This window comes from Rhinopithecus bieti, unplaced genomic scaffold (assembly GCF_001698545.2).
Source record: "Rhinopithecus bieti isolate Rb0 unplaced genomic scaffold, ASM169854v2 scaffold_9690, whole genome shotgun sequence".
In the NCBI taxonomy this organism is placed as follows: Eukaryota; Metazoa; Chordata; class Mammalia; order Primates; family Cercopithecidae; genus Rhinopithecus; species Rhinopithecus bieti.
Genome location: NW_016806622.1, coordinates 2555340 through 2576531, shown reverse-complemented (window position 1 = coordinate 2576531; position 21192 = coordinate 2555340). Strand labels below are relative to the sequence as shown.

Below are 21192 nucleotides of genomic sequence, written 5' to 3'. Positions count from 1 at the left end.
ATAATATATAAATGTGTATTTAATATATAACATATAACATATAGATAATTATATTTTATACATTAAATATTTCATATATATCTCTCTCTCTACACAGAATAATATGGAAAGCATTTAAATGTTTTTTAAAATCCATGTCTTAAGCAAAGTGTTTTCTTAATACAATTTAAATTACAAACTGCAGGATGATTTATTAGTAAGTTACACAGCTCACTTTTTCTGCATTTCGGGGGTAACATATAAATTATTCTCCTGGAATCAGAAGTTCTTCTCTAATATTGTTTCCTATGGCACTTGACTAAGCCACCTTAGGAAGCTCAAAAACGTGACAGATGGACACCAATAATATTGCATATAACAGAAGAATAAACACAATGTAAATATTTCATAAACAGGGACAATGGTGGAAGTCCAGATGGAAAGAAGTCAAAACTGGGGTGATCCTGGTGTTAGACAAGAAAAAGGAGATGAGCTCAAAGGAGAAAAAGATAAGAAAGAAGATGAAAAAGAGCAGGAGGAGGAGGAGGAAGACCCATATACTTTCGCTGAGATTGATGACAGTGAATATGACATGATATTGGCCAATCTGAGTATAAAGAAAAAAACTGGGAGTCGGTCTTTCATTATAAACAGACCTCCTGCCCCCACACCCAGACCCACAAATATACCTCCAAAAGAGGAAACTACACCTTACATAGCTCAAGGTAATGTTTTATCATTGTGGTTTGTTTACTTGTTAATTTTTTTTGTACAAAATTTTGAGGATGGGAGGAGGGGATAAGGTGATGCAATTAGTGCTCTAAAACTGCAAAGATTAAACACTTTTTTTTCAAGTCACAGGTAAGCTATACTGGCTCATTTTTTTTCACTAAGAGTTTTATTATTATTATTATTATTATACTTTAAGTTCTGGGGTACATGTGCAGAACATGCAGTTTTGTTACATAGGTATACACGTGCCATGGTGGTTTACTGTACCCATCAGCCCGTCACCTACGTTAGGTATTTCTCCTAATGTTATCCCTTCCCTAGCCCTCCACCCCACAACAGGCCCCAGTGTGTGATATTCCCCTCCCTATGTCCATGTGATCTCATCGTTCAGCTCCCACTTATGAGTGAGAACATGTGGTGTTTGGTTTTCTGTTCTTGTGATAGTTTGCTGAGAATGATGGTTTCCAACTTCATCCATGTCCCTGCAAAGGACATGAACTCATCCTTTTTTATGACTGGATAGTATTCCATGGTGTGTATGTGCCACATTTTCTTTATCCAGTCTACTATTGGTAGACATTTGGGTTGGTTCCAAGTCTTTGCTGTTGTGAATAGTGTTGCAGTAAACATACATGTGCATGTGTCTTTATAGTAAAAGGATTTATAATCCTCTGGGTATATACCCAGTAATGGGATTGCTGGGTCAAATGGTATTTCTAATTCTAGATCCTTGAGGAATCACCACACTGTCTTCCACAATGATTGACTAATTTACACTCCCACCAGCAGTGTAAAAGCATCCCTGTTTCTCCACATCCTCACCAGCATCTGTTGTTTCCTGACTTTTTAATGGTTGCCATTCTAACTGGTATGTGATGGTATCTCACTGTGATTTTGATTTGCATTTCTCTAATGATCAGTGATGATGAGCACTTTCTCACGTGTCTATTGGCTGCATAAATGTCTTCTTTTGAGAAGTGTCTGTTTATATCCTTTGCCCACTTTTTTGATGGAATTATTTTCTTCTTGTAAATTTGTTTAAGTTCTTTGTAGATTCTGGATATTAACCCTTTGTCAAATGGATAGGTTGCCAAAATTTTCTGCCATTCTGTAGGTTGCCTGTTCACTCTGATGATAGTTTCTTCTGCTGTGCAGGAGCTCTTTAGTTTAATTAGATCCCATTTGTCAATTTTGTCTTTTGTTGCCATTGCTTTTGGTGTTTTACACATGAAGTCTTTGCCCATGTACTGGCTCATTTTTAAATTTAGAAACATAGTAAGTAAAGAAAATAAGAATGATGGATTGGGTTCTGGTTTCTACTTCCTCATTAAGAAGGATAATGACAAGTCTTTCAGGGAACATGAAACCATAGCATATATGTAGAAATTCTTCTTGATACTCCCTTCCTAATTCTATAAGAGAGAAGCTCAACTCCTATAAATAATATGCAACATAAAAACATTTAAATATATACTACAGATTTACCTAAGAGAAACATAATTACTCATATATACTTAATATTTTCAAAAGAAACCATTCTATTCCTTACACTGCATGTATATATTGAGAGATTCGTATAAGAAAATTTAGCAAGCATGTATGAAGTATTTATCAGTATAAAACACACTTATTTAATGATGATNATGTACTGGCTCATTTTAAATTTAGAAACATAGTAAGTAAAGAAAATAAGAATGATGGATTGGGTTCTGGTTTCTACTTCCTCATTAAGAAGGATAATGACAAGTCTTTCAGGGAACATGAAACCATAGCATATATGTAGAAATTCTTCTTGATACTCCCTTCCTAATTCTATAAGAGAGAAGCTCAACTCCTATAAATAATATGCAACATAAAACATTTAAATATATACTACAGATTTACCTAAGAGAAACATAATTACTCATATACACTTAATATTTTCAAAAGAAACCATTCTATTCCTTACACTGCATGTATATATTGAGAGATTCGTATAAGAAAATTTAGCAAGCATGTATGAAGTATTTATCAGTATAAAACACACTTATTTAATGATGATCTACTCCTTATATTGTTCAAGAAACTATAACAAATTAGGAAACTGTAGCAAATTAATCAACTGTTTCAGCTGAAATAAAACATGAATTGTAACAGTTGTCTAGATTACAAAGTCAGGGAATGAACTTCTGTTAGAAATTCTCAGGTTGTCTCTCATAGTTTAGTATCTCTAGGGTATTACTATCTCCTTGATATAGTTGCTAAATACCAGCAAATACTTTTAAAAGAGAAAGTAGATATAGCTTGATACAAAAAGTTAGTTGTACTCTAGAAATTTTTGAAGAGATGCCTCATCTTCTATACTCCAATGCTGAGGGAGTTTCTCCAGACAAGAATGGAATCCCATGTTGTGTTGGTCTACTGTTTGGCCATTATCTTCCCATCCTTCTATTGGTGGTTATATTCTTGTTTTTCAAGATCTCTTTCTTGTTCTCTGTTGTTCTTTTTTACAGGATTATTTTCTCTTTTAGGTGGCATGGGTACATAGAGATATAATTCAGTATCTTTTTTACTGATTTTGTTTCATTTTGTTTTGATTTGTTTTTAAATTTTTTTTGTTCTTACTTTTTTCCTTCTGCTCTCATATTTTCTCTGTTGTCTTTACTTGTTTTTTGTTCTGCCTGTAGCATTTGATACTTCCATCAAATATGGCTATTCTTAGCTACGTTTTCATGTTTAACAATGAAGCACCGGCTGGGTGCAGTGGGTCATGTCTGTAATCCCAGCACTTTGGGAGGCCAAGGCGGGTGGATCACCTGAGGTCAGGAGCTCGAGACCAGCCTGGCCAACATGGTGAAACCCTATCTCTAATAAAAACACAAAAAAGTTATCCGGGCATGGTGGCAGGTGCCTGTAATCCCAGCTACTCGGGAGGCTGAGGCAGGAGAATCGTTTGAACCCAGGAGTCGGAGGTTGTAGTGAACCAAGATCATGCCACTCCACTCCAGCCTGAGCAACAGAGCAAGACTCCGTCAAAAAAAAAAAAGAAAAAAGAAAAAAAAAAAAAGAGAATGAAGCACCAAATGCCCTCACTGGAAACTCTAGTTGTTAACTTATGGACGGCATTGTAGGGTAATTAGGAAGTAGGCAACCAGCTTTTTCATTGGATGGCCCCAGAATATTATTTATGTAACTCTATTTGCCTATGCTTTTAACTTTTTCTAGGATATGCTTCAACTAACTATAGTCTGCATTTACATATCCAGTTCCCAGCACACTGAGATTAGAATGCCAGAAGAAGACTGGGAAATTTCACCATTCAGAATGCACAATTTAACTTGTTCTCCCTGTTTTCAGTCTAGTTTGTAATTCCTGCCACCCAGTGTGCCTTGTGTCCCATGTCCAGAGCTACTTCTGTTCAATTTCTCTAATGAAGAAACCTCCTATTAGGGATGAGTGCTTCGTTTCACAGGACTAGAGAAAGAACTTGGGGCTGTGACTGGTTTAGGCTTTCAACCCATCCCCAAGTTAAATAAGTGCATTTGGATGGTTTTCCTCTCATTGATTTATTTATCAGTTACATAAACATTGATTGAGTGCCAGTGATAAAATCTGTGTACTAAGTATGTAAATTCTGAACGTGCAGTGTTGCAATTTGTCCTGTAGGTATGTGCACACATAGAAACATTAAAGAATCTTAAATACCTTGAGTTTCTAATAAATTTTAAAGGTTACTTATCTCACCCATCCCAAGACTGGCACCCTTCAATATTTATAAGATGTATTTCTAATTCTAATACAATATAATTTATTCTCATTGTATTTGTATTACATGGAGATGAAAACTAGTGCTATAATTTTTTTTTGCAATTAAGTATATAAAATAGGTACGGTTATTTACTGTATCCCAAATAAGTAGCAAAAGCTGGACTACAAATAAGGTCACCAAAATCCTCTTCCATTTTTTATTCCTTTTCTCTTTCACTGGGATATACTTGCCTGCCTTTTTCTTTTATGCAATTGATTGTTGATCATTGTGTTCCCACATTAGAAAGAGATTACCTCATCAGCTAATTCATTCTTGATGTTCTTTGCATTTCACAGAGTAAGAGCCTTTTCTCACATCTTTCCTTTTTCTCCCCCCAGCTTGGGCAGATCTATTAAGTCAAATTGCCACTATTTCCCAGAAAACCATCCACTCAATTAGAAGATTAATTTCTGGCCCCATTGCTTGCCAGAGTCCAAAAATGGTATCAGTATATTGGTATACTCAAGTTGTGTTAACATAGCTAGAATTGAAGGATTTGGAATAGGAGATAGAGGAAAAATACAGGAATGCAGAATCCCAGCTTACTATTTCAGGCAGTGAAGAAGTAATGGCAAAGGAACTAGGCAAAAGCTTTGCAGAAAGACTTGTATTCAAATTTAGCTGATGTTACCCAAGCAAGCAAATTCACATTTCTGAGATTGAATTTCTTCACCGTAAGCTGGGGATACAAATGATACATATTTCAAAGACTGTTAATCTCTATATGAGATAAAATTAGAAAATACCCAACACAATACTTGATATGTGGTGTATGTTCAATGCATTATAATTAAAACAATTCTACTTTTACTTTTTTCAGTTTAGTGTCTGTTTCTTGGATTCTGGTGGAGTCAGAAGTTAGGGAAAATAATAGTGCTGGAGTGTGTCAGGGAAGGAAGACCCTGTATTCTAACAGAACAAGTTGGCTTAGTCATCTTCTTATAATAATTATTATTAGGCAGCTTTCATGATAATTTCATGAATATTTTCATGAATGATATTTCATGCAATAACCCTGCATAGTTGGTATTAATAACCTCATTTTAGAGATAAAGAAACTAATGCTCAGTAAGTGTCAGTGTCTTGCCCAAGGTGATAAAATCAGGAAGAGGAAGAGGAGGGATTTGGACCGAGATTTATCTGGATCTAATGCCTGAGCACATGGCACCACAAATTTCCATCACTGATATATTTATTCCTGGATTGTTTGTTAATATTTATTTCTTCCTTCTAACCTATAAGATCCATGAAGGAAGAAACCAAACTAATCTTTTTTCCCCATTGTATCTCTGGTGCCAAGATCAGTGCTGAATTCACAGTAGAAACTATGAATATTTGGTGAATATTAACTGAATGAAATGATAGAAATGACAAGATCCACATCAATATGACTAGAACAGAAGACTTCATTAACACTCTGGAAGGTAATCAGAAGACTATATCAGTCTCTAATTCCTAAATTTTTCCTGCTTTAAACCATCTTATGTCTAAAACACTACCATTTGAAGGGAAGAGCCCACATAGAATTGGACAAAGCTCTATGTTATTCATATCCAGCTAAGCACTCTAACTGCTTTCACAAAGCTTAAAACATGTGGCACTGAAGCGCTGTTTCACCATCATCATCATCCCCTTATCCCAGAGGCATAACTTATTAATGCAAAACTGAACCCATGTTGATTCATTTTATCAAGAGATATGTTTCTGATTTTTTATCACATTGCTGTTGTACTAAACCTGATCTTAGGTTAGCAATCACAGGAATAACTCATTTTTCATAAGTAAAATTTTTTGAAGTCCTCCTGTTTTCAGATATATTTTCCTCTACTTTTTTTATCCCTGTAATATTGAAGAGGATCAGGTTCATTAAGCTTGAAGAATACAGAGGAATTAACACGGATTTATAGTCTTTAGTGACAGAATTCTTGATTTAAGTCAAATCAGGGAAAGAAAATGAGCTCTTGGCATGGCATAGACACATTGGTAGTAAAACTATGTCCATAAATCATACAAAGAGATGAATGCCTATTGGGTAAAATTTTTCAGCATCAATGGGCAATTTTCTATTTTCCTCTCACACAATTAATAGAACAAAGATCCTTCTTCAGAATCCATGTGACTGATTTCGGGTAGAATATAATTTCCCTTTCAATTTCCAATTGCTACTGAGTTGCCCTTGGCATTTTGCAGTGCAACAAAGTTGTATTTGACCTTTTTGAGAGCTACTCAGCTACAGGGACCCCAAAATGTCAAGTGCAACTCAGTTGCTCTCAGAAATTTTCCACTTGCAATTCACTTGTACTTGAAATTGATCACATACAATGCAATTGAAATGCAAAAAGAGAAAAAAGACCTAGTAGAAACTGTTAGGGAAATTTATTCATATCCTTGTAAATGTGACAGAGAATAATGGTCTCTGTCCTCATTTGTAAAATATGGTCAAGTGGATTGAAGTAGGTCTTAGATCAAGTGCCTTGGATCCTACTCCCTGGCTAGGTGACCTTGTCCAAACCATTTAGCTTAAGGACATAGTATGTATATCACAGGTGCTCTCAGAATAGTGACGTATGTATCATTATTTGTAAGCCTCATGTTCCTCTTTTCCTCCTTGACTCTCTGCCTCATTCTTTTCCATGAGAGAGTGCTGGTGTAGCTCTGCAAAGGAGAAATTGTTCTGACCTGTATTCATACTGTCCGTTGAAGAGGAGCAAGTCAGCCTGTGTAATGCAGGTGTTCTTGTTTGCTCTTTCTATCATTCTCACAGTGGAACATCATGATCCCCTGGCTTCTTCACAGAAATACTGAATGAAACCTGAGAAGTGCTTTGCAGACCATCTGTTAGCATGTTGACATAATGATGATGAACTTTTCCAGCCTCATCTTCCAAGAATTCAATTCCTTTATATTAGTGAAGTGAAAAAGAGGCAATATTCAGCTGTAGTGTGAACTGACATTAAAAGATTTTCGTTACACAAGACAATGAACGCAAATATTATCAAGCACTTAGATTTTCATTCGACAGCAGAATGAATTCTGGTCTTTTTCCACTTAACGTATGATGTTACTAAACTATTTGTTAAAAGCATCTGTAGGAAGAAGTTTAATTGACCTATAAAAGTAGTTCTTAACTGGTAGTGATTTGCTTCTCATAAGACATTTAGCAATGTCTGGAGACATTTTGGTTGTCAGGACTAAGAACAGTACTAGTGACATCTACTAGGCAGAGACCAAGAATGCTGCTAAACCTCCGACAATGCACTGGACAGCCACATAACAAAGAATTATCCAGTCTAAAGTGTCAACAGTAACACTGTTAAGAGACTTTTATCTGGATTATTTCCATTGTTAAGCCAGAGTAAACAAATACTTTAGGGAATGATTATTTAAATATGAAATCACAGGTGCATCAAACAACTATATTAAACAGCTATCCACACCTACTGTCTTTTTAGTCACTTTAGATTTCTTGAATTCACAATGTTTTCCACCAGGACTTTTAACATGTGATTCTTTGTAATCTAAATAAGTAGCTATTTGAGAAAAATAAGATGCTTCCTGAGGTTGGACAATTGAAAAGAGTCTTCCCTAATGGACCAGCAGCACGGTGTAGTGAAATTCACGAGGATTATGAAACCAGATGGAATGGAATTTGACTTAAGACTGACACTTAAAGTTGTGTAACTTTGTGCAAATTACATAACCTTGCTTCACTTGGTTTTGGTCTGGGTTTTAAAGAAATGTTAATATCTATTTCACAGGGTTTTCATAAGAACTAAAAGGCCTGTGGCCTGCACAGGGTAGCATGTAGGAAATGGTAGTTCCTGTGATGGAAGGTATTCTGTAGACGCAGAGGTGAAGGTAGACCTGGCATATCACCCCAGTTAAGATGCCTTTTGCATGGGTTTCATATACCAACATATCATCTTGCATGTCTTTTTCAAAGTATTTATTAACTTCCACTATTGAATACTATCTAGAACAAAGGGGCCAGCCCTATCATTTTGGAATTTTCAATCTGCGTTTATATAATTTGAGTCTTGTTAGCAGAATTAAACTCTAATGTTTGTTCAAAGTGAGCATAATCAAATAGCTTATCTTTAAATTTAGGGGAGAACAAAATATTAGAGTACCAAGTCTTATCATCCTGTGAAATATAACAGTGCAAATCATGATCCCACTGCTGCTTCTTGGGATAGCAACATTTCTTGATTAGGGGGAGAGGAAGGGAAGTTGCTTTTGATAATCACTGAGCATGAACCAAAAAGTAAACTCATTATAGTTTGCAGAGTCTTCCATTGGCTACCCAAACTACTTCTCTTTGAAACAAAAGAAAATTGCTGGAAATGTTACTAGAGTTATGTCCATACTAATACCATTTCCTTATTGAATACAAACAGGTAGCAAGAGAATTAAACAGATGATCCCAAATGAAGTCTCATGGGAAGAGACTAACCCCCAGTTCAGTGCTATACAAGCAATAGTTGTTCAATACATGCCGCCTCCTGCTAACAGGAGGGAGGAAGACTGCCCACCCAGTGGTGACTGGAGGCTTCACTAATAAACTCATTGCCATGATCTCAAGCTATAATTAGAACAAGTTCCACAAGCCAATTGTCATCGCTCAGAATGACTCACCTTCCTGGATTATAAACATTTCTAGAATGTAAATATTTGTGTTTGTATCGAAAGACGACATATGCAAATGAAAACAATTTGTGTTCTACTCTGGTAAAAATTAGGTCCCTTAGTAGTAGAAAAAAAAATTATAGTGGGATTTCCCAAATCTTCCTTTAGGAGATGTTTTCAATGATAACACTTCTATCAAACAAAGTTTTTGTTACAACTTGAAAGGAAAATTAACGTTTTCTCCTTTGGAAACTAAAGCATTTATTAATACCACCACCGAATTAGAATTTTTACGCCATTTTCCTTCATGCGGCAATGTGTCTTCCAACTTTCCATCTCTGCTTATCTGAATAGTAAACTGTAACCCATGTCAGTGATCTCATATATTCTGGCTGACCATTTACAGTTTCTTCTTAAAAAAAAAAAATGCCACAACTCCACCAACATATGTCTGCCATGCGGTAAACTACTTTCGGGTGAAAGATTTTTATACTATGTGGCTGATGTGGCTATCTGTGTCCACACCTTCTTGAATGTACCCATTGAAATGTAATGGCCTGTATTTGATAAAGTTTCTCAAGTTAATAACCTATAAATACTGCTAGCACAATTAAATGGTGGCTTTGAACTGACTGGAGTACTCAGTCTCTCTTGCTGATTTGCAAAGAGGCTACCCACACACATCTTTCCTCTAAGCTTCAGATTAGTCAATATGACTGCTTATAGGGTAAAAACATTCTGTTTTCTGTATTTGCTGGCTAGACAAAGGGGTTGTTTACACTGTGGTTGCTTGATTGTTTGTTTTTTACTTTATTGTGTCTTTTGTGATTAGATTTAAACAGTTTAAATTGGGAAATTGGAGAATAGAAAGTTACAAGGATTGAGTTATGATTCTGGCCCTTCCTGATGGTTCCTCATCCCTATTCCCTCTTATCATTAGGCACTAATGGCACATTTGACCTTTACTTAAATGAACACACCAAAATAGAGGACAATATGAAAACTACGACTGTGTCTTATTTACCTTTGCACCCTCAGGACTTGGCTATGTAGTTAGCAACCTAATGAAAGGTGTTTTGGTGAAAAATAAACACACTGCTACCACCCTGTACTGTATCATACCCTGAAAGCCCAGAGCACAACACAAATCTATGTATTTTATTTTATATAAAATCTCTAGTTTCAAGCATTATCATCAATGATAGCTGTACAGCTCTAAATAACATTTCACTTTTCACATCTCGTGGACAACCATCAAGGGGTTTGTGGTTTATCATTCACAAAATGAATGCTGTTGTTAATTGCACAGGTTTTAATCACTATAGCCACTTATGAAATAATTCAAAATAAGCTTTATCAGATTTTCTAAGAAGGGTAGCTATGGAAGGGTCCCTTTCCTTGAAATAGACCACAAATGAGGTTGACATGAAGAATATTCTCGCAGATGCAGCCTGGAAAGATAAGTAGTGCGAGTGAACTCATTAAATTTCATCTTCTCCCCCTCCTCTGCTCTTCTGCTAGTTCTGCTTTGCTTAACATTTTGAATATTTAATGATATGCTAATTTTTTCCATTCAATGTCATATTCTAGAGAAAATTTTACAGAAGTCATTCCACCAATATTTAAAATAAAAAAGGGTGTTATTTGGGAAATTTGTATTCTTTAGGATTATTTTAAACCTCAAAATTGTTTTGCTTCGTCTGGACTTTTATGTTTAAAGGTAGTGACAACAACTAATAATGCATTCATGTTTCTTTCTTCTCAAATTTCAGTTTTAGGTAGGAGGAGAAAATAAGATTTCACGGGGAGAGAGTCAGCAAAGTTGACATATATCGTAATTACTTTGATAGCATGTTTTGAACATTTATGAGGTAAACTTTTTAAGAATTCAAACACACAGGGAAAGGATTGTCTCAATATATGATAAAAAATTAGCACTGGCCTGTGATTTAAAACTTCCTCATTTTATGTTAGTCTATGCCCCAGGTTATAAATAATGTTTTCCTCAAAACATAGCATTCTACTTAAATTCATACTCACTTAATAATTTTTCCCAGCATCATTGGACCTGGAGTGTCTTGGGAAACAAGATGGTAACATCTCAGAATATTAGAACTGAGTGAAACATTAGAGATCATCACATCTAAGCCCTAAGTTTATTGACAAGAAAATAAAGGCCGGAAGGGAGTTGGGGAGAAAGAGGGAAACGACCTTTTTCCATGTCACTCATATGGTTGATATGAAGAGAAAACTATAGCCCATCTTCTGTGCCAAATTGGCTAGTATTCTGATATACAACTTTTTGGTTACAATACGTTTAGAACAAATTCTTATCTAACTCACCACAACTCTTGCTTTACAAAACAATGTACTTTTGTATATAAATCCGAGTGACCTATAACCCTACACTCAGTTCTCACCCTGTTATGGATTTTATATCTACCTCTTGTAAAGGTGGTGTGGGGTGGCTGAACATGGTAACTATAAAGTACATAAAGTTTTTTAGAACAAAGGTTTTGCTAGTTGAAGCAATTTTAAATGTTTCAGTTATTAGGAACTGTAAAAATAGAGAGATGAACAGATTCTGAAATTCTACCTGTATCTATTATTTTCATAAGGCTAATGGAATATGTGTCCTTGACAGGTGTGTTTGCTTCAGTGATAATTTTGATGGGCTAGTGCTTTCTTCAGAAAATAAGATAGAATAGGTCTTTTCCCAAGGTTGTCTCATATTTAAAAATACCTCCTCAACTGAAAGCGATGGGAAGACAGTGTGTTTGGCAATATGCTGATTGCTAGTTGTTTTCTTTTTAGAAAGTGAGACTCATCTGTAGGTGGGAGAAAGGGAACCTGGAGGTATGGGTGCAGCTGCAGGTGAATTAAAAGAGAACTCAGAGGTGGGTAAAACAGGTAGAGGGAACCTTTAAACTGTGGGCATGACCTACTACACGTCTGCTTTTAAATAGTCCTATTATCAGCATTTTCACAATCACCCCACTCAGTAGAAAGTATCCTACTGTCCCATCCCAATATTCTGCCCTTGTCCGAATATAAGCCCTGGTGAAATCGTGACAATAATACATACACTCCTTGTAACTTCTTAATCTAGTAACTGAAAGAGACATTTATTTGTTTAACATTTACTGTTATTTCACACAAGCTGAGCATTTGTTGTCAGCAAAAAGGATTCCAGTAACATATAGGGTATAAAGTGATTTGTAACAAATTAATGCCAAAAGCTGGAAAATAATTTCATTTCCAAGTACTTTGTAGCTTCAAACCTCAGCAGAATTTTAAAACTTATCAATTAATGTAATTTTATTTGAAGAATTTACTGTCTGCATGGATCTTTGGATTCAGGTCATTTCCCATATTAATGATGCCAGTTTTTTCATCTTAAACATTCTCAGTTATATCTTAACAATATTGGCAGAAACGCACAGAGACTGCATGTTACTAAAATTTTTAAAGCATTGCATTTTAAAGACTTTTAAAACTAGCAAATAGAAAAATCAAGTACCTCTTATAACACTTATTTTAATATCCTAACATATATTCATATGCTATATATTCCTCAGTATATTTTATTTTAGGAAAAATGTAGGTAAGCCACAAACCCAGAACTTGCCAGTTAGTTATATTTAGCATGTTTTCCATGTACTAACTTGAAGTAGAAAACTGGTTTTCAACCAAAAACATTATTTTATATGCATACTTTTTCTCAAACACATTAAACTTTGAAACATATTTTGCCTCTTCTGTTTAAAAGAGCACAGTTGAAGGGAATACTCTTTGTCTTGACAGCATCTGGCAAATTATACATGTTTAATAACTAATTGTTGATCAGATGAGGGGGAAATTTCATTTAAAAAAAGTCTCTGGGGTTAATCACAGGTATGTCCTTGATCTTATATTGGTTTAAAGAATATTAAAACCAAAGACAGAAATCTAGGGTAACTGTTGGGATGTTTCTGCCAATCACAGTGGTCCAGCACCATCCAGCTAAAACACATTCACTCCCACAGGCCTCAGCTCAATTATCCCAGGAAATTCTGTCGAACTGCTAAAAGGAACAAGAGATACAACTGTGTTGGAAATGTTCTAAGTTCCCTTTTAATCCTCTCCCTCTATCTCCTTCTTTATCTTTATAAGAGAATAGTTATGGAAGGAAAGAGGCAGCAGTGCTGTAAGGAACCAAGCAATAGATGGAAGTTCAAGGCTTATGGGTTCAAATCACATCTCTGCTGACAACAACTCTGAGATCATTGCAAAATTACTTACCCTTTTTACAAGCTAGTTACTTCCAACTCCCTCTACTATAAACATATAAGGTTGGACTAAATCTCCAAAGCCTTTTCCAGTTCCCAAACCCTGTAATTCACACTGCCCATAAAAAATAAATGTAACTCTGGGATGTTCATTTTCTAAAGTAAAGTTGTAAAGAGTCTGGACTTTTTTATTAACAAATGCCAGAAGCTATATGGAACTTTGTGGGTGCTCAATAAGTATTAAACAATCAATTTTATCTTTCATCTGCAAAATGGGGTGAGTAATGCTGACTTGTCTCCCAGAATTTCATGTGAGAAATAATAAATGAGAACAAAGCACTTTTCAGATAATGAAGTAATTCGAATAAGCTGTTTTAATAGGTCTGTGGTCTAGATAGATGATGCAAGAATAAAGTGTCTTTTTTATTATTACATCTGTGAAATACAAGAGTCATTATCCTTGCTTATCATCAAAAAGTCAGCATGGGTAATTTCTGTGCAAATGAAATTTTTCATATGATTTTAACATTTATCGCTTTTAACAGAATGCAGCTTTTATTCTTACCTGATATCAAAATGGAATCATATCTTGATTTAAATAGTTCAATGAGGCATTCCATCAGCATTATACTACTCTACTCAATGAAAATGCTTTCTGAAATGACTGATAAGCTGCACAAATGAGAAAATTGTAAATTTGGTAATCTTCCCACTCAAAAATAATACAATGCAGGAACTGATACTCAGGAAAATGACATATTGCATTCTGGCTTCCTGGAGACTTCTACAGTATGGATTTTTTGAACGTTTATGTTCAGTAAATAATATGTTCTTTATTTTTTACAGTGTTTCAACAAAAGACAGCCAAAAGACAATCTGATGATGACAAGTTCCGTGGTCTTCCTAAGAAACAAGGTACTAACACTAACTTCAGTCTATTTAGTAATTTCTAAGTAAAATATCAAGAAATCATATGAATACTGAATAAAGCCTCCTAGGACAGAAGTATGTAATTGTGTGCTTTATAAATTTTACTCTTAATCTCACACAATATAATTTTGCCATAATACAGTTAATACAAGAAAATTATTTTAATTAACAAAGGCATGAAATGGCCTTGTCAGAATGTTTGTGGTAGTGTTGTCGATGTTATCATGAGGGTTCCAGGAAGATCAAGTAAGAAAACTTCTCTAAGATGCATCAGAGGCCATGTTTTCATAGACCTGTAAGGGAAGCCTCTGGAACCTAACTTGGTAGGAGTGGCAAATGATTTGATTCCTCCAAAGAAAGGGGCTAGCGTGAGTTTTCTATGGTTTGCACTCAATGCCAACCAAAGATTGCATCCTTTTCAACTGTTCTCTTGCCTTCAGCACTTGGTCTAACATTTGTTGAATAATTATTTGTTATGCAGAGAAAAGCTGAAAACTGTAGCCACAGAAACATCTTCCACAGACAGAATATTTTCTGCCTCCAGTTTTCCCTGAAATGTTTGTCTTCTACTGAAAAGAGAGACTCTAGCAGAATTTTTTTTATGATTTTTTTAATCTGACAATAAGGCCTTATTCAACATTCAAAATGAAAAACATTAAAGGTGGCAGAGGTGGGGGTAACATTAGCTGCCTATGATAACGAATGTGTATATACAGGCCCATCTTTGAAATAACTTCAGTCCAAATTAATATTTCCTTGAAATTGGTGCCACTAAATTGTTGAGAGGGACACTGGAATAAAACCAGGATATTATTTCACAGCAACTACTAAGTCAGGCTCCTTTTTTGCAATTGTAAAGATGGCTGGGAATGGATTGCACCAAATTCTAACACCCACTGAACTATTAAATACAGACCCTCAATGGACCTGTTCCTAGGACGTTATGAATCATCCTTCAAACAAAGGTTCATTCTTAAATGGGTAACCCTCACCCATCACTTCAAGTGGCATTATTTCACAAGAGCAAGGTGGTACTTAGATCATTCTTCCAATTAATACATGGTGTTTGAATGCAACACATGATGAAGCTGAACTTTTATTCTCTCATGAAACACTTGAATACACTGCTTGTAAATTTATATGCAAAAAACTCTTTGACAGTTTTCCATTTTTAGTGATTTCATATTTAAGGAGGAAGATAGATCCTTTTTAAGTCTACTATTATCCTCCCACTGTGCCTTCAGCTCTCTCAAGAAATAAATGCAAAGCTCCATGTGAGATCATTGTACAATTAGGATCAGAAGAGCTACTAAAGAATTAAACGAAGTAGGTAAGATTATTTCTCCCTGGCTTCCCCTACGTACCTCACAGAGCTTTGGAAAGAATGAAGAGAGGAGATGCTTTGAGCTTTTGGGAGAAAATCCCTGAAGTGTTTTCTTGCAAGTTATTCAATTACCATGTTTTTAATTAAATTATGTTAGAAGTAAGGGGAAAATGCAAAGAGGGCCACAGGAGATGAAGGGAAGTGACGAGTATCAAGTGTAATGAAGAGATCCTTTGAATGTTTGATTATATCAATTATCCTTCTGGCCATCCCACAGAGAGCAATGCCTGGAAGGGCTGCTAGTATCTGTTAAGCTTAGTACAGCCCTATCATTATTCTACCTTGTATAGACAACTAGTACCCATCTGCACACAGAAAAAGGGGAGGAGAGTGTGGTAAAGGGAAACGAGGACCTAATTATGCAATATTGTATTGATTACTATCTGTCTATATCTTGTTACCTAATTTGCATAATCAAGGTCAATTACCACTAGATTTTTAAAAATCCTGTGGGGACTCAGATACTAACATTTTAATCATATTTTGTCTGTAATATTTTTTCTCTGTACATACTTAAGTCCAACTTATTGATGATATTTTTGATTAGTCATCTTAGAGCAGTTTTCTTAGATTCCTTTATTTCTGGATATCAGTAATGTACCAGAATGTAACAGAACATTGTTTTATTTGTAAGGACTAAGGGAACATCAATCCTTATCAAATGTTTCTCTAAAAACCTCCCTGATGACTATAGTGTACAGGAAATCAGTAGTTAGCATGAAAAAAAGATAATTAGGAATACTTTGGAATAGTTAGAAATAAAATAATTAAGTACCTAAATACCTAAAAAGGCTGATTTCATCCAACCGTATTTCTCTAAACTGTTGCAGATATTGTGACCATTCAGTCCATGTAACATACTAGGCAATGAAAACTGCTTATTACCTAATTAATGAATATTCTTCAAATATCCTGGGATTTCATGGTGTACTAGGAAAAGCAGTACATACTTCACCAGTGATAATCTCTTTATTTGGTAGAAAACAATAAAAAGGGCCTTTTATATAATGTTTGTCAGAGGCAAGATTTTCTAAAGGAACTAAATGCTCATCATCACACCATCAGAGAAATGCAAATCAAAACCACAATGAGATACCATCTCACACCAGTTAGAATGCAAATCATTAAGAAGTCAGGAAACAACAGGTGTTGGAGAGGATGTGGAGAAATAGGAGCACTTTTACACTGTTGGTGGGATTGTAAACTAGTTCAACCATTATGGAAAACAGTATGGCAATTCCTCAAGTATCTAGAACTAAATGTACCATATGACCCAGCCATCCCACTACTGGGTATATACCCAAAGGATTATAAATTAGTCTACTACAAAGACACATGCACACGTATGTTTATTGCGGCACTATTCACAATAGCAAAGACTTGGAATCAACCCAAATGTCCATCTGTGACAGACTGGATTAAGAAAATGTGGCCAAATGTCCATCTGTGACAGACTGGATTAAGAAAATGTGGCACATATACACCATGGAATACTATGCAGCCATAAAAAAGGATGAGTTTGCGTCCTTTGTAGGGACATGGATGCAGCTGGAAACCATCATTCTTAGCAAACTATCACAAGAAGAGAAAACCAAACACCGCATGTTCTCACTCATAGGTGGGAACTGAACAATGAGATCACTTGGACTCGGGAAGGGGAACATCACACACTGGGGCCTATCATGGGGAGGGGGGAGGAGGGAGGGATTGCATTGGGGAGTTATACATGATATAAATGATGAATTGATGGGTGCTGACGAGTTGATGGGTGCAGCACACCAACATGGCATAAGTATACATATGTAACAAACCTGCACGTTATGCACATGTACCCTAGAACTTAAAGTATAATAAAGAAAAATAAATAAATAAATTTTTTTAAAAAAAGAAGGTAAATAGAAATTATTATTTAATTCTTCCTCTATATGCTGGAGGGAAAAGGGATTATGAGGTTCAACTATTTTCCCATTGAAAATATAAGCATTTCAAGTGCACTAACTTTAAGACTGGCAAGGGATTGCCAGGAAGTTACATTATTGCTAAGTCAAGGAATTTTCCTAAGGAAGAAAAAAATAATTAATTGGCACCATTTCCATGGAAACTCAACAGATTTCTTAACTCAGTTTTCACATCTTGAAAAAATGTAAGGAAAAATGCTGAAGACTTTGGATCACAGATAAAATTTTCCATCAAAACAGTTTAAAAGTCAATTTTCCCAATTTGGATTTGAAATTAGAAAATGCTAAGGAGTGCTATCATAGATGAACAAGCGCACTTCCATCCTCCTTCCCAAAACTGAGCTTTACAGAGCCATCAAGGGTTTGTTCTTCAATGCTGGAAGCCAGAGAACTGCATTTTGCCAGTGTCTTTGGAGCTGATCAGGATCTTGAAGTCTGGGTTATGTTATCGAAGCTCACGGAAGACTGATTCATACCCCCAATTCCAGTCATTAAACCTTTAATAAAGGAAGATGGCTTTCCAGTGACTAGATTGCTTGCATTATTTGGTCTCTGCCAGATAATAAAGTTTCTATAAAATATACTTAGTCATTAGAAGATTTCTAAGTGAACATGATCAAGTCAAAAATGTTGAAAGAATTTAAGTGCTCCTTGTTCAAAGATGGAAATATCTGGCTAATTTCCCTTGTTTTACAAAATCATATATAGTCTAGGGTCAAGTTTGTTCACATCTTGGACTGTATAGAAGGGTCTTTTCTATCTATATCAAGATCATTCCCATCTTACTAGCATAGTCTTACCTTGGATATGACATGTGGCAACTGATGAGGTTCAAGCATTCTGAACAAGCTGCCTCCCTGTGATCGTGGATTACATCCACAGATGTCCTCAGCCATATAGGCAAATGAACCTTATCAAGGGTGTGTTGTTGCTCTCACTCTTAGAGGGCAAACTGTTAGTGTAGGCAGCTAGGCAGACACGAGCATGGCAGGAGAGGGCTACCCACCCAGGAATATCAGACGACCACCAGGTTATGGTTAGGTAGTTGTTAAACTGTCTCTTTAAAACCATAATTGGTCACAGCCAGTGCCAGCAAAAGGCAGTCTCTCAATAGACAGAAAACACCTGAAGCTGGTGATCAGCAGCTTCCCAATAAGATCTCAGGAGTTGGGCAAGTGGGCGCAAGCATGTGCACTAAGAGGCAAAATGGTGGGGTTTAACTGGGATATGACTTTTCTCTAGGAAAGCTCAACTGGTAAGGGAAAAACACCTAAATGAGCATATGCACAACTTCAGTAAACATACTGCACATGCGGCTCCTCCCAGGTGCTGGCAGGGCACTGCGTTTGCAGATAGCCTACCCCAAGGAAAAATCAAGGGAGGAGAGACACTAACCCCAGAACCATACCAATGTTTAAAACCCCATGTCAAGTACACTTGGATCTCTCAGGTTGCCCACTTGGCCCTCTTTCAAGTGTACCTTACTTCCTTTCATTCCTGCTCTAAAACCTTTTAATAAACTTTCAATACTACTCTATCTAAAACTTGCCTTGGTCTCTCCTGTGCCTTATGCCCCTCAGCCGAATTATTGCCTCCAAACAGGGAAGAATCAGGTTGCTGCCAATCTGTACAGATTGGCTGCTGCTAAAAAAACCATTTCTTTGACGGGTAATTTTGTGGGTAGAAGGAGCACATCCACCCTAACCAACTGCCTATACCAGTCACTTCCAACTCAGATGAGCATAAGAATTATTTGCAGAGCTTTTAAACTTTGGTTGCCTAGCCTTACCTTAGATATGGACTAAAAGTCGAATAGATGAGATAGTAATCAGCAATAATCTCAAAATCAACATGTAAAAAATTCCCACCAAAAGAAACTATGTTTCAGAGACCACGTGTGGTCAAATTTAGCCCCTAAGTAAATTATATTTTAACAATAACCCACACAATATAATTTAAAACTTTTGCCAGCATTTACGACCATGTTTCCTGAAATATTCAAATTTCCAACCACTCCTTATTATATAAATGTATAAATTGCAACAAATGACTATTATCATTTGTTATCATGCTTTCCGTGTTGTCTTCTTATATTTGGAGCACATTTCTCTAAAGTCATAATTCTATCAAAAGTGAGAAAATAAAAGAGATATCAAGAGAGTAAGGTTATGAAAAAAATGAAAGAACATATTTGTTTTTGCTAATGAAAACTATTCAAATGTGTTTAACAAGCAGGTACTAAATCTTATTTGCTCAGTAATTTTATCTGCATGGTCCCTATAGGCTTATGAGCTTGTAACCCCTAGTATAGTCCCTGCCCACCAATCCCTCACTCCAGACTACAAAACCATTATTGGCTGGTCTTTTGTAGGGTAGGAGTGTGCATACTCATGGGAAAGAGGTAGTCAGGCAACATATCCTTTCTGTGTTCTATAAGTGTACATTGCTGTAGCGCTTTGATAAATGTTAAATAATAAAATTGTCTAGAAGCAGGAGACCTGGAGAAATGGGGAAGATATTACCCTTACATGGGAAAAAGAGAATGCTGATCTCTGAGATATTTTCATCAGGCTGTTTTTGCCAGTACTGGATATATTAAACAGAAAAGAGGGAAAATTGTCAAAATGTGGTCATTTGTACTCCATAAAAGAATAATGGCCTCTTTTCTCTTCTCCAGTATACTTACATTTCCATTTGTCATATTGCTCACAAAAGTTTTTTGTTGTTGTTAAACTCATACCTTAAAAATTTTGTGTAATAGCTCAGTTTTTGTCTGAAATAGCAATATGTTAGCAACCCACAGTGTTGTCTCTCAGAAATGAAGTCAAAGCACACACAAAAAAGATGAAATTCTTAATAATAGGGAGAACAAAGACTGGAAAATAAGCTTACTGGCATCTAGAACTAATTCCAATTAATTCTAAGGTTGAGAAAAGTTAATTGAGATAAATTTAAAAATCAGTAGTCTACCCCTACTGTCTATAAAACAAATCAGTCCTTTGCTCATAATAGAAGGTAGAAAGATATTTAATCCCTCCCTTACCTCCTGACCCCAGCTACCTCTCTGCTACATAAATGTTAATTTTTACAAGTGCTCTGTGTCCCAGCTCTGATCTTTCCATATACATGCATAAAATATTCCTTCCAGTTGAAAGTGGGGTGTAGGAGGGTAATGCTACACTTGGCTGGTCCTGGGACTCTAAAGTAAAGCTCTACAGTGGAAGGATGGGAAGGTCAAGAAGTCTGTTAGAAATTTTATGCACGGACTTAGATACATAGTGCCAGGGAATCATGTCCCACCTCTATCGTGGCAGCTGCGTTAGACAAAAACCTGCTAAATCCTGGGATCTTGAGTTGTCAACCGCACCTATTAAAGATTTCTGCAGTCCGTCCCAGGAATTTGACCTGAACACAGGAAAAGAACCAAAGGACATATAAACAACAAAAGCCTTGGTAAACAATGATTCCATAGATGTGTTTTTGTTTTTTGTTTTTTGTGGGTTTTTTTTTTTTTTTTTTTTTTTTTTT

General features: G+C 35.9%; 1 protein-coding gene across 1 annotated transcript in view; it reads left to right on the top strand.

Moving 5' to 3' along the window:
* BANK1 (B cell scaffold protein with ankyrin repeats 1) overlaps nt 1–21192 on the top strand; it is a 281992-nt gene that overhangs the window by 229055 nt on the left and 31745 nt on the right. Inside the window, exons 9-10 of the mRNA XM_017877093.1 lie at nt 396–704; nt 14239–14307. Of these exons, the coding sequence (XP_017732582.1) occupies nt 396–704; nt 14239–14307 (378 nt within the window). The remainder of the gene's footprint in view (nt 1–395; nt 705–14238; nt 14308–21192) is intronic.